This window comes from Chanodichthys erythropterus, chromosome 11 (genome assembly GCF_024489055.1).
Source record: "Chanodichthys erythropterus isolate Z2021 chromosome 11, ASM2448905v1, whole genome shotgun sequence".
NCBI lineage: Eukaryota > Metazoa > Chordata > Actinopteri > Cypriniformes > Xenocyprididae > Chanodichthys > Chanodichthys erythropterus.
In genome coordinates, this window is record NC_090231.1 from 32593995 (window position 1) to 32609354 (window position 15360).

At 38.3% G+C, this 15360-nt stretch overlaps 1 protein-coding gene across 2 annotated transcripts in view; it reads right to left on the bottom strand.

Annotated features, from left to right (window-relative positions):
* Positions 1-619: 619 nt before the first annotated feature.
* lgr4 (leucine-rich repeat containing G protein-coupled receptor 4) overlaps positions 620-15360 on the bottom strand; it is a 71023-nt gene continuing 56282 nt past the window's right edge. For both annotated transcript variants that reach the window (XM_067399475.1, XM_067399474.1), the window contains 12 exons: positions 14288-14356; positions 13720-13791; positions 13542-13613; positions 12232-12300; positions 11932-12003; positions 11156-11221; positions 10961-11032; positions 7634-7705; positions 7242-7367; positions 6876-6973; positions 6663-6719; positions 620-6283 (listed from right to left, as the gene is read on the bottom strand). In XM_067399475.1, coding sequence (XP_067255576.1) covers positions 4911-6283; positions 6663-6719; positions 6876-6973; positions 7242-7367; positions 7634-7705; positions 10961-11032; positions 11156-11221; positions 11932-12003; positions 12232-12300; positions 13542-13613; positions 13720-13791; positions 14288-14356 — 2218 coding nt within the window. In that variant the 3' untranslated portion in view covers positions 620-4910. The remainder of the gene's footprint in view (positions 6284-6662; positions 6720-6875; positions 6974-7241; positions 7368-7633; positions 7706-10960; positions 11033-11155; positions 11222-11931; positions 12004-12231; positions 12301-13541; positions 13614-13719; positions 13792-14287; positions 14357-15360) is intronic.

Sequence of the window (15360 nt, forward strand, 5' to 3'; positions counted from 1 at the left end):
GTGCTGGCGATTTCAAAACACTTAGCGTTATGATTCTTCTATATCGAATCATGATTCGGATTGCATGTCAAACCGCCAAAATGCTGAAATCACGCTCCGAACAGATGATTCGATACGCTGATTCATCTGTGCTCCGAAGCTTCCTGAAGCAGTGTTTTGAAATCGGCCATCACTAAATAAGTAGTTTTTTTTTTTTTTTTTTTTGGCACACCAAAAATATTCTCGTTGCTTTATAATATTAATATTGAACCACTGTACTCACATGAACTGATTTAAATATGTTTTTAGTACATTAATGGATCTTGAGAGAGGAAGTGTCATTGCTCCCTATGCAAGCCTCATGGAGCCATCGGATTTCAACAAAAATATCTTAATTTGCGTTCCGAAGATTAACGAAGGTCTTACGGGTGTGGAACGACATGAGGGTGAGTAATAATGAAGGGTCTCATTCTCGTGACCACTGTTCAATGCCATTATAAATCTAGGATGCGTCAGGATATTTATTAATATTTCTCCATTCTCCGACTGCGTTCATCAGAAAGAAGAAAGTCATATACACCTAAGGATGAGTAAAGCTTGGGGTATTTTTTATTTGAAAGTGAACTAATCCTTTAAATCCATAGTTTCACTTTATTTTACCGGTCTAGACGGCAGGCTATCCTAACCAATCAAACCTCAGGTAAAGTCAGTGATCATCGTTCTCATCGCTGTCATGTCCTAGTACTCAAGTAATAGTGCACATCCCTAATGGCAAGACAGATAGGCTATATCTGCTAAACAGATTATTTGCAAAACATTTAAAAATCCTCTATGGAAATATCTCAACTGAGATACCTATTTTGCATTTAATCTCACTCAAAATGAGTACGAACACTGAATCATTAAGTACAGTAAGTATAGCCTACTGTAATTTTTAAAGATGTCAACTGAAAATGGATCCAGGAAAACAGGCAAAGCTTAGCTTCTCCTATATTAGCTTGCTCATAGTTTTATCATAGCGACCCTCTTAATAAAATGGCAATATCATACATCTTTATATGGTAGATTGACTGCAGCAGTAGCCTACCAGATATCGAAAATAGTAAAATAATGGAGACGACAAAAATACACAAAAGGCCATACATCTGGATCATTCCATGACTCTTGAAGTTAGAGTCAGGCATACGCAGAGATGTAAGACATTCTGAGTTTTTAAATGTATAATTTTTGGGAAAACACTGAACAACATCAGCCTAACGTTAATAATAGTAGGCGCTTTATTTATTATCCTACCAGTCTAGCAGATAGTTTCTCTGCTAGTGTAGTGCTAAGCAGGCCCATATGAAGTGTACACTTACATATGAAGGTTACAGGAGGACATTTGGAAAAATCAGATGCTCTCAGCAGCTGGGGAAAATCTCCTGTTCAATGTAAAGCTGAAGTAACACGGAAAATGAGAAAGCGTCACTCAGTAAACCGGCTGAACAGCACTGCCATCTAGAGGCGCTCACAAGCCACAGCCGCCTGCTGGTGAGAATCGAAGCATGAGGCCTCCCTCTTGTCAGAATCACTAATTACATGTTGAATTGCCTGTCACAAGCCGTATATTTAGTACTGACGGTGATATTAGTCTTAGTAATGAGTCTTTTTCTCAGCCTGGATGGTTTTAGTCTATCACCAGGAACATTAAGGTAATAACAAATCCTGGCAGGCTACTTCTTCTCACCCCAGCCTAATCAAAGCTATTCATTCAACACATGCAGTGAGGTCTGCAAAGAAAACCATAGATCTCCTCAAACACCAAACCACAGCCCGTAAGCCAGGAAAAATCAGAATATTCAATCATGGACGTTTAGTGTGCAAAGATCTGTACTGAAAGTAGGCTATGTAGGTTTTGAGAAAGATGGCAGTTTATCAAGTGTTAACCAGCGTGACTGTAATAAGGTTTATTGCAGAAAGCTTTCACACTTAAGTGGTTGGTACAATTACAAGCACCTTAGGAAATATTCCCACTGAGATGTTTTAGCAACTCGACGATGAGCTCCAGGGGGTCTACTTCAGATTTTCTTATTCCGCCCCTCCAGTTAAGCATCGGGAGTCTGATAAGAGGAAAATTAGAAGGAGAAAAAAGAAGAAGAATCGGCTGCTCTTTATTAAGAATCCCTCCCTATCCCTTCTGGCAGTGTCTGGTGGTTCCACACTCCCCAACCCGGGCTGTTTGATTGGCGGAGCCATTTTCCACAGCACCGGCTGTGATGTTTTTTCCTTTATAGGGAACAGACAATTCCCATGGGCTTAACAGATTATTGTTTTGTAGACACTCTCCTCTCTTTATAAAAACGTAGTAATACTCCATTAATTGAATAACTAATCTTGTCAGGTATTTAAATGGCATGACAGGTTAAAGGATAATTAATACATTAAGCACATCAAACATTTTAATGTTGAGGATGGCTGCTGTTTTTGAAAGAAAAGTCTTGAAGAGCTAATGTTCATTGTTTTCTGACATGTAGGTGAAATTTTAGGAGCTGCAGTTTGTGGTAATATAAAAAGCCCATTTAGGATGACAGCCATAATATTGCAAGGTTAAAACTTTAGATATATCAATGAGTCTAATGCTACTACTTTGCTCACTACTTTGATTTTAGCACCATTGAAATAAAAAGAGCACGACACAACACGTGTAACTCATCAACTAAAAGAGGACTAAACTATCAAGAGGGAAACTTAATAACAAAGGACAAGCACTCTCGTCTTTAAAGCCAATCAGTTTATATAGTTTGGTTTACAAAAATGTCTGTATACAGTATGTCATTTTCTCCCAGTACAAACTAACGCATGACTCATTCAGTGAGAACATACAACTAGATGTATTTACAGCGCAAGCAATCATACCAACAAAATGCATGTGAAACGTAACCACATGTACTACTCACTACTGGCAGCCTCTACGGTTGAAGAGGTAGCTTCCACAGTTAGACAATGCATCCCATTTTTGATTAGATGTGTCCTACAAAAATAATTTACATCATTCTGACATCTCTAAATATCTCTCTCTCACACACACACACACACACACATTCAGACCTCACACACATGCATAGACACGTGATTTGGAATTCTGTCAGTTCTAGTAGCTACGACCTGCAAGAAGCCAGAATGCCAGAGCTTATATGACTGGCAAAATGGCATCCACTTTGCAAACATATTAGAAGACCAAAGGAAGGTGTTGACATTCTGTATCTAAGGCAAACAAACACACATTTCCTTTCACTTGAATTCCTGAACATACATGGACAAAGGTGTACAAGTAGAATCATGATGATGAAATGTTCTATATTCCTGAACACAAAGACACACATTGGTCCTATTGTCCATCTCACCTGACATAGCTTAATGGCAACTTCAACATCAATATATTATACAGCTGATCAACACGAATGCTACTGTACGGATGTAAGGTGTAGAATAACAAAGGGTTTTCATATATTAAAGACCTTGGTAGCTTTTGTTTAGGGATGCACAATATTCAGATCAAGATATTTTAATGTATACGATTTTTTCATTTACTGGGATTTAACAATATTGAATGTTTAATTTTGCCTGCTCATTTTTCATATTTTTTACACTTAGATTATGTTTGCAGTCATTTTAAATTAAAGTTAATCTTTAAAAACTAATAATTAAATAACTGTTGAATGTAATCCTTAGAAAATCTCAAACTGTTGTAATTTTTCATGTTATATTATAATGTTCTGATGCTCAAATTCAGTTGTAGAATGTAAAAAAAAAAAGATTTATTTTTAATTTATTTAGAGCTAATAGTATAATTATTAATATATTTATATTTAAATCAACCATAACATGACTCTAACATGAAACCCATTTTTTTCACTACCAGTGTACAAAATACATAAATCACAATGATCTAGTGACTTAATAGCAGAATAATAATAAAAAAAGTGTAGTTTGCCATTCATTCATCAAAGCATTTCCATGTCTTAAAATAAATTAAAAACGTACTAGTGATTAAGGAAGCGCTCTGGTCAAGACATCCAAATGTCATTGTATAACATATATTAAAGATGATTTCTTTTCATAAACAGTTAATAGAGTACTGGCATGACTGGATCACTCTGTTAGCTGGAGAGGACTGTGATTTTAGGATCACTTTCAGAATAAACAAGCAAGAAATGAATGCTTTTCAACATAATGGCCAACATGAACCTACTTGAGAGGGAAATGAGAGGGAACAAGACAGCATGAACATTACATTCTCATCGGCAAACTGGAACTCCAGTATTAGGAGAAACTTTGCTACATAGAACGGGATCCCCCGCCACAGTCAGGCTTTATGATGACAACAAAGAATAAAAGAAAAAGACAAATAGACAATAGCACATATTATCCCTGCTTTAAATCAAAAAGACAAACGTTTAAAAGGATAAAATGGAAAATATATTTTTCTTTTCTAAAAAATGCCCCAAGAAAATAAACAGACAAGTTCTACTCTCTTGCAAACTGAAAGGCAGGCACTGGGAGATAAGATCACTGTGTCCATCAACTGTCAATCGGCCCTGGGTACCAATGCAACTGAATTTGGCTGAGGGGGACAGGAAACAGAAAACAAGACATGTTGTTTGCTGACAACATTTGGCTCAGAGAGTCTCTCTATATTGTCAGATTCCCTTTTCATGGATTTGGTCTATATTCACTCAAACACACACACACACACGCGCGCACACACACACACACACACACACACACAGTGTGAAAAGAGAGAAAAGTGCTTCAGGTCTGTTTGTGTCTCCATTGGCTCTGTAGCCATGTGTCCAGCCCCTCCCTGTTCTCTGTCCTTGCGGAGCAGGGACACTCCACACCATGGAGGACTCTGTGAGGAATTGAGTGTGTGAGTGCTCGGGGATGTGAGCTCAGTCTGTCATGCGGGGGATGTTATAAGAGTAATGTACTAAAGGGAGGCCACGGCTCTGACAGAAACAAGCTCGGCCGCAAGCCTGAACCTGCTCCGAACTGTCCGACACAAACGAATCGCCCTCATCTCCATATTCCGACTGGGCGGAAAGCGTCCCGGTGTCGGGCCAGTACCCCTCTGAGCTCAGGCACTGAGGTGCGTTTGCCATCAGGGCAGGGCAGCTGTGGGACTTCACTAAATGTCTGCAGGCTGAGGAAGAGGAGGAAGCGGACGAGGAAGATGTCCTGATGTGGAGGGCGCCGTCACAGTGTTTGCACATTCCCCGAGTGTCACCGTGCAGCTTTGTGTACATTCCGCAGTCGCTAGACAAGCCTTCGCCATCGTCAGATACCGCCGAACCTCCTGCTACTGTCCCTTTAGTAGCTGCTTTTCCGGCCAGCCCGCCGCAACCTCCGGCCCTCCCCCGTCCTCTAAGCCGAAGCCAGTCATATCTGAAGGAAGGACTGAAGCAGACGTACAGCACGGGGTTCAAGCAGGCAGAGAGGGGAAAGAATATGAGCGTCACGGATTTGGCCATCTCCGGTCCGCCCACTGCATTATTGGTCCCGGCCAGCAGGGGAGCGAAAGAAAAAGCCGCCACCGGGCAGAAGAAGATGCAGTTGGTGAAGATGAGCCAGGCGATGTGCCTCACAGACCCGGCCTGCTCAGGGTCAGCCAACTGGGCACGACCCAGCCTGCAGTATAACCGCGTATAGACAACCGCGCTCAGCAGGTACGCTAGTGTGTTCAATAGCACCAGGGCCACTGTGAACCCCAGACCTGGTCCAGGACCTCCAGAGAAGGGCAGGCAGAGAGGAGAGCCCATGGCTGATTCGTGATACAGACTGAGGCAAGCCGCCGCGACAGATACCAATCCCAACAGGAGTGCGGCGATACCGAACCTCCTTCGTCTTTCCCTCCTTTCGCTACTGGACCTCAGAGCTCCTGCCTTCCCCATCAGAGCCCTCACAGCAAAGCAACGCTCCACAGCAGCTAACGCCAGCAGCAGGACAGCCCACTCGGAGGAAAACACAGCGAGGAAGCCCACCACCTGACATCCGGCACCCGTTTCCCACCACACGCCATACTCGGCAAATGAGCCCCAGGTGACAGAGTCCAGGATTGTCAGTGCCGCCACGTAGACCCCTGTCAGCAGGTTAGCGGAGGCTAGGAGAGCCACCAGGAGGCGAGCCGGGGAGAGAGGAGAGGTGCGCGGGGAGAACGTGGCTGCAAGGACCAGGCAGTTGAAGAGAAGCGCCACCAGGCAGATGAACCACACGGTCAACCGGATCATCCAGCTTCCCAACAAGTGTTCACAAGGTTTAAATGCCCCTGAAAGATGGAAAGAGGTGTTTAAGAGGCTAATTCAATATTTCATGTTAAAATAGATAAACTGAGAAAAAATGATTGTGGAAAAGGAGTAAAAAACCCAAACAACTTGCACTACCATTTACAAGTTAATTAATTTATTTCAAATACAACTTTACTTAAACCTTTGAATGGTAGTGTACATAATAGGGATATACAGATGTAAAAATAGTAAAAATTATTATACTAATAATAATATATCAATATTATATTAAAAATAATTTAATATATTATATTAAAAATAAAACAAAATGGCCAATATGGTGAATATCTTGTAACATTACATCACCCAGAGTTCTCTGGCTGTAGCAAAAGGAGAGAAAAGAGAATTTTTTGTATTTACCCGGTGAGGGTGAGCAGTGCATGACTAGAGGAATCCTTTCCATCTCCTCCTCACCACCTAGCAAATATATTTATATGCATGTCAACTATGAGAAACATAATATCACACACAAACACGGCCAGACCACCTCATTCAATCACATGTGGCCACATACACCAGAAGCAGCAAGCTCCTGAGCTTAACAGCATTATACTGTATAACAAAAAGACATACCAAATGCATTTCTCCGCTCGTCTTCCTCAGCTGGGTTAACTGCACTGTCACAAGCCACAAAAGCACAACACTGGTAGGCATAGGGAACCGTAATGGACCTGTGGGGACAAAAACAGAGACGGAGTAAGCGAGCGAGAGAGACAAATTGTTTAGGAAGACCTGAAGAGTTACTTAATTATCTGGGTTTTGATCAAAGAAAGGCTCAAGGTCTCTGATTTCTTGAGTACACTGTGAGTGTGATTACAGAGTACGGGTGAAGGTGGGGACATCACATCATTATTCATACAAACTAAACTGGGACACAGGAGCAACCTTAATGAACTGTAATCAGTCACAGCTCTTGAGTAAGGCTGTGAAGAGCTCTACCTGAGTTTGGGCAGACTTTTAGACATTAGGCCATTCCTCAGTTCCACATTTCCAGTCAGTTTAAGCTGGTTCAGTGCACTCAGTCCTGCGGTAGGAACACTGGCTAGGGAGTTCAGACTGAGATCCCTAATGGCATGATGGAAAAACGGCAATTATATTCATGTACACACAGAGAAACACACACACAAAAAAGCCCTTTATGGCTTTGTTGTTTAATCAGAGGCACTCTGGTTGAGAAACTGCATAAAAGTACTTTATCTTAAAGCAATTAAAGAGCAATGTATGATAAAATAAATAATGACAATTATATGTACAATTCCCCAGCAGTTTTTCCAATGAAATACAATGAATGTGAATAATTATGAGAGCAGACTCCTTGACTAAACACTCACAGGTTGGTGAGAGCGCTGAGAGAAAGGAAAGCATCTCTGTGGATGAACTTGATCCGGTTTCTGCTTAGGTCTCTGTAGAGCAGTAAGAAAACAAACAGATACACAGGCTAAACAAATACAGATGGCTCTGGGTAAAGATTCAGATTTCAAGACGAGCCTTGTGTGAGTTCATTGTGAGGAGAACAGTCAGAGTGTGATTAGTGAACTGCTATTCATCTGATTGAAATAAGTTGTTATAAGTCATAAACTGGTCATTTTACACTCATGGTTTTTCCATGGTTGAGGGGTGTTACTAGGTGTGCCTTGAAGCTCTCTTAGTCTTAACCAAAAATGAATGTAATTTATGGGCTCTTTGGGCTCTAAGTTTGGGGTTAATAAGGGTTTTTTTCTCTACTTTTTTAAATACTTGAGCAAGGTTGCATGAACTTTATCAAACGTGACAAAGAGATATTTGCCCCCGGTTTCACAGACAAGGCTTAAGCTAGTCCTAGACTAAAATGCATGTTTGAGTTGTTTTAACTGAAAGAAACTTGTACTGAAACATCCTAAAATAAGTCCGTGCCATTGTTTTGTCACAAGATGCACACCAGTAATGTTTTTTTTTTTCTAGGGCACGTTCATAAAAGCTACTTAATGGTGCCCTTGAATGAAAAATTGAATTTATCTTGGCATAGTCAAATAACAAGAGTTCAGTACATGGAAATGAAATACAGTGAGTCTCAAACTCCATTGTTTCCTCCTTCTTATATAAATCTCATTTGTTTAAAAGACCTCCGAAGAACAGGCGAATCTCAACATAACACAGACTGTTACATAACAGTCAGGATCATTAATATGTACGCCCCCAATATTTGCATATGCCAGCCCATGTTCCCAACATTATGAAAGGCATTAGACAAGGGCAGCCAGTAACATCTGGATCTGTGCACAGCTGAATCATCAGACTAGGTAATCAAGCAAGGACAACAGCGAAAAATGGCAGATGGAGCAATAATAACTGACACGATCCATGATATCATGATATTTTTAGTGATATTTGTAAATTGTCTTTCTAAATGTTTCGTTAGCATGTTGCTAATGTACTGTTGAATGTGGTTAAAGTTACCATAATTTCTTACTGTATTCACTGAGATAAGACGTTGTTATTTTCATTTTTTAAACACTTGCAGTCTGTATAATGCATAAACACAACTTCATTCTTTATAAATCTCTCCAACAGTGTAGCATTAGCCATTAGCCACGGAGAACAGCCTCAAATTAACTCAGAATCAAATGTCAACAATATAACAGTATACAGCACTCGCATAATCTGACGCATGCATGCCGCATGCATGACGAACACTTTGTAAAGATCCATTTGAGGGTTATATTAGCTGTGTAAACTTTGTTTATGCACTGTTCAAGGCAAGCGCGAGCTCCATGGGCGTGGAGCACGAGAATTAAAGGGCCAGTAGCCCTGAATCGGCTCATTTATAATGATGCCCCAAAAATGAAAAAAAAAAAAGAATAAAAAAAAAAATCTATGGGGTATTTTGAGCTGAGACTTCACAGACACATTCAGGGGACACCTTAGATTTATATTACATCTTTTTAAAAAAAAGTTCTAGGGCACCTTTAAATGTCCTAATTGAACTAAGGCCTAATCCTGGCTTAATCTAAGCCTTGTCTGTGAAACCGGGACATAATGTTACAAAAGATTTTGATTTTTAAAATAAAATCTTTCTATTCAATGAATTAAGGTCCTCCTGTATTCAATAATTTTATCCCTTTGAATTAATCTTTGATCACTAAAATGACATATTTCTTTATGCCTTAAAATAGATTGAATGTAACGGTACACCCTTGCTGTGAATTGAGTGAATTATACAGGCTCGTCTACAAGCTGATGTATCAAAATGGTAATGAGTTTTATGTATCGCTCTTTATAACATTGGAAATTAATATGATTAGCCTTTTGCTTGACTATGTTATCAAATGGCTAATAATGTGTTGCTAATGTTACACAAACCATGTTCCTGTTCGCCATCTCAGTCTGCCTTCTAAATATCAGTATATTTCCTTAGAAACGCTATGAACAACTTTGAACGTCAATGGAGAAAGGCATATAGTTCATCATAATATTGTAATATACATCATAAACATAATTCACCCACTATATTGCTTCATGTATCCGATTTTTCATATCAAAAGAAAAATATACCAGGATAACCTGGCTTCTCCTAAGACCCCCCTGCTTCGCAGAATAGTTAATGATATGCTAAAGCCCACCCGCATGCTGACGGGATTGGTTACAACATATATGTGACAAAGAGAACAAGAGTGATTTCAAACCGCATTTTTGAGACTGCCTTTGGTTTACGGCAGTTTTAAGAAGAAAATACTCAGCAATGGTGTTGACTGATGAATTTGCACATGGTTTGTTTTAACTTGATTTCCACCACAGCAACACAACTGTTTTCTACATTGATAATAATAATGTTTCTTGAGCACTAAATCTGCATATTAGAATGATTTCTAAAGGATCATGTGACAGACTGGAGACTGGAGTAATGATGCTGAAAATTCAGCTTTTACCATCACAGGAATAAATGACTTATATATTACAAAAAACAAAACAAAAAAAAAAAAAATTGATAATTTAAATTGTAATTATATTTCACAATATTTTATTGTATTTTTGATCAAATGCCTTGGTGAGCATAAGATACTTTCAAAAATAAATAAATAAATAAATAAAATAATATTTAAAAAATCTTACTGACCCATCAATATTATCAATATTGAATTTAATACATTTAGGATGTGATTATTAGTATTGTTTGTTATACAATATATTTATAATAATAATAATGATAATAATAATTATTATTATTATCTTTGTCATCAAAATATACAATACATCAAGTAATAACGTTTATTAGACTCCATACAGAACCCATTAATAAGACTCTATTGAACACTATTCTAACTGGTTAATTTCGGTAATCTATGGCCATCTGTTTTTATATAATGAGCGTTTAATTGCATAATTGACAAACTGCAAATAATTTCCTATACAACTGTGCTACTTTCAGGTCTCTCTGTTGTATCACACTCTTTCTCTTTCTTCTCACATAATGAAATCTTTCAGTGAATTCAAATCAATATTTCATGTCCATTTATTTATTTATGTGGTAAGTAGCTGTATAATACATGGAATAATGTAGGATCATCTAATACAAAACTGGTCACCCTATCTGGGATTGTTTTGTGATAATGACCTACTAATTATACATTATCATTTGCATATACACACATTTATGGATCACAGTAACCGTTATTACTTACAGCACTCTTAGGCTAGTCATGCCCTGGAAAGTTCCTCTGTCTATCCGCTGGATTTGGTTATGCTGTAGACTTCTGTTGAACACATAATAAAAAAAATAATAAAAAAAAGTCAATGCCTATTCATAAACCTAACTCAAATGTCAGTACTTAACAAGTCTAAGCAGTAGAAAAATGTAGCACGATCACAAAACTTACATGTCCTGCAGTCTAACACAGCCCTGAAAGGACGGCAGGTCTTCAATCTCATTATAGGAAAGATCTCTGTCAGAATATACACACAAATGTTGAGACACTGAGCTTGTGAGGAATGGAAATGTTTTGATGATTTTAGACAGGAACTAAAGGATGTGTGATGTGTTACAGCAGTCAGGCTGGGAGCAGGCCTGCTTCTGGCTCGCTCTCCTCCGGGAGGTCATTAGACATCACTTTAAAACGTCCCCCTGCAGCTGTGCCTCTGACAGGCCACTGCGCACAGGCCTGTGAGGTGGATGATGCTTGACTGACGCACACTGCGCTTGTTTGCGATGGAGTGTGTCTGTGTGTGTTTGAAGCTGAAGCGGAAAGGGGAGTGTACTGTTATGACTGACATGCCAAGCATATGTTAGTATCTTGAATGACAGCACCGGCTTGAAGGCTTTTCCATGACTGTGTGTGAGTGTTTTGAGTGACAGCTAACCTTTGTGTGTTAAGGGGCCTGTGACTGATGATTAATTACTGAGCGCTTATGGCTGTAACTGGCACATCACTGGGCGCTTATGGACATCTGACTGACATGTGTTACGAACTGTTTATGAGGGGTATGTCACTGCTTAAAAACATGCTTATGTGTGTGGTGGCATATTAGTTTATGGATACAAAGTGGCATTTAGTGCTAATATCCTTGTGTGTGTCTCTGATGTGTTATGCTGTTGTGTCAGCAGTATGAGTGGAACTGAATTATGACCCCTGTTTATGCATCAAGTATGACTTACAGTGTTCGGAGCACAGTCAGATCCTCACACAGGTCTGCTGGGATGTTTTTGATTTTAGTTCCTGTTAAAGTCCTGGACAGCACAAGAGACACTAAATGTGAATTGTGTTTTTGTTTAATTTATACTGCAGTTTAAACTTTATTAAATGACTAGCCTTTAACCTTTGTAATTAATAGTCACTTCAGGCTGTGCTGTATGACATTTCCATATTAGGAAATCTTACATAAATGGTTTGCTGTTGATTTTATTGTAACTGACACTGTTCTTTGTGTATGTTTATGCCGTTTAAAATAAACTCACAGGCTTTCTAGATTTATTGTTCCAGTCAAGCTGGGGAAATCCTGCATCATACTGGCACCACGCAGCATTCTGAAATACATCATTTTAAGAAATTAAAACTCTGTGATCATCAGATAGTTAGAAAAGCTATATTCTATTAAAGCTCCAAATTTGAAGAAATAAAAAAAAATATGTTTCACAATAAAAGTATCACATATACACTACCGTTCAGAAGTTTGGGATCGGTAAGATATGAGTAATATTGTAATAATATAAGTAATAATGTAATAATATAAGTAATCGGTAAGATATAAGTAATATCACAAGTAATATTGTGAAATATTATTACAGTTTAAAATAGCCGTTTTCTATTTGAATATATTTTACAAAGTAATTTATTCCTGTGATGTAAAGCTGAACTTTCAGCACCATTAGTCCATTCTTCAGTGTCACATGATCCTTCAGAAATCATTCTAATATGATGATTTGAAACATTTCTTAGTATTATCAATGTTGAAAACAGTTGTATACTTTTTTTCAGGATTCTTTGATGAATTCTTAGGATTCTTATTTTTTCATTTTTAAGAAATTAAAGAAATGAATACTTTTATTCAGCAAGAATGCATTAAATCGATCAAAAGTTACAGTTAAGACATTTATAATGTTACAAAAGATTATATGTCAAATAAACACTGTTCTTTTGAACTTTCTATTCATCAAAGAATCCTGAAAAAAAAATATTGTACACAAATATTTTGTACAATAAATGTTTCTTGAGCAGCAAATCAGCATATTAGAATGATTTCTGAAGGGTCATATCATATGACACTGAAGACTGGAGTAATGATGCTGAAAATTCAGCTTTGCCATCACAGGAATAAATCACAATTTACAATATTTTCAAATAGAAAACAGTTATTTTAAATTGTAATAATATTTCACAATATTACTGTTTTTACTGTATTTTTTAATTAAATAAATGCAGCCTTGGTGAGCATAAAAAACTTCTTTTAAAAACATCAAAAATCTTACCGATCCCAAACTTTTGAACAGTAGTGTATGACATTATATAGAAAAGTGCATTACGGAAAACAGCAACTCCTAAACATCATCTTTTGTGTTTCATGGAAGATAGACAGTACTATACTGGTTTGGAACAACATTTTCATTTTTGGGGTGAATAATTCCTATAAAGTTGAATAAATAAAAAACATAAAAGCAAGTAAACACTGTAGTATGGTCAGTCATTCAAACGCCTGCATGCTCATATGTTAATTGTGAGTGTCATTAATTTAGTTCCAGAACAATGATTGAATAATGATTCTGCTTACAGAGAGTGCAGGTCTGACAGGTTCTGGAAAGCAGTGGTTCCCACGAAGGAAAGAGGGTTGTCAAACAGATGGCTGAAGACATAATGGATGTTTATAGCCAAATAAATAAATAAATCACAACAATATTTCAGTTAGACTGTGTGTGTGCTCCATGACAGTGGGATCAGCATTTGCTTACATTGTGCGTAGCAGGGGATTCCTACAGAAGGCTCCCTCGGGGATGGATGCGATGTTATTGCTATGAAATCCTCTGGCAAACAGGGAAAAATTAAAATCATTATGAAATCATTAAGCTAAAAATGTTTAAGAAGCTCTGTGAGATGAGCACTCAGAGACATTCTCCCTCAGGATTCGTAACTGCTACATCATTGATCACAGCTCAATATTATGAAGCATTTCTAATTCTCAACACTAGATGGCAGCTTGACACAAGCAACGTTTTTAAAGCTCTCTGGATTTCAAAACACAATGGTGATGAGGTTAACAGACAGACACCTGTTTGGGACCCATGATTTAAAGTGCATTTTTAAACGATTCTAATATTCCTTGCTTTTAAAAGAACTCCCAAGGTGTTTCTTTTTATAACAATATAAAAATGCTGAAAGCAGCACCTGGAACTTCACAACAATTTGATTCTTTTTCCTCTCTGACAAAGATTTTCAGAAATCCCCATTTTCTAACAACAATGTTATAACACCAACCATGACTGTAAATGAGTTTGAATGTGTGTGTTTGGAGATACGCACAGTTCTTTCAGCTTGGGCAGTGTCTGAATGGCCTCTGGGAAGGTCTTCAGATTGTTGAAGTTTAGATCCCTAAAAGGAGACAGGGCAGATTAAAGTTATTCATATTAGAAAAAAACCTCCCTTGTGTGAATGGAACACTTGAGCAAAACTATTACCTCCACTAATATAGGAAACTCTTTTTGCTCTTTATATTATTGCTGTACATTTAATAAAGCAGTATAATAGGGATTTCTTCTCTGTTTTTCCATCTCTGTTTTAAAGACAGCCATAACTGAAGATCATTTTGGGCCAAACAACAGAAAAGGAGCAATCCGAAAGAAGGAGAAAACAAAAAATCTGTTGAGAGAAATCAACTCTGCTGTTTACAGAGGCCAGTCAGGACAACCGGTCTGCTGATTTCTTCAGTGTGTTATTGTTTGTCTCAGCTGCCACACGATACAACCTGGCATGATACTTCCTCTCTACCCCCTAATGCCCCCTGTCCGGTGTCCCACTCTCCTCCCCAGGGGCACAGGACGTTGGCGTGTCCTCATCCTGTCCTAATTATGGTCAGAATAAGTAAATAAAGCAGAGTCAGTGATGGCTATCTGCCTTCCCCTTCCCCTCGCCTCTTCCTCCCTGACGCGGTGGATGCTTGCTAAACGAACTGTGGTAAGTGGAGAGAGGCAATAAGGTAAAGCCGAAGGTCCTAAAAGACTCCTTTGTCCTTTATCGGTATACTGTAAATCCTGAATAACTCTATTCAGGTGCAGAAGACAGCAGACTTTCTGCATCAGCATCTTTTTAAAGTGAACTATTGAATTTTAATCTCTAAAAACTTTCAGAATAACAACTGGCACATTTTAAGGGACTGTGCTCCTCTAAAGCCATAAACCTCTGCAAATACAAATTTTATTTAGACACTTGTCATATATAACATGCTTTTTATTCAAAGTGAAAAACATTACGCAACATTTCAGGTTTAAGGTTCAATGGATTACTCAACCTTTGTCTCTGCTCACATACCGATGAAGTACCAGTCTAGTGTGTTCTTTACTACACTGCAAACCTGTATTAAAATAAATGTCAGCTCA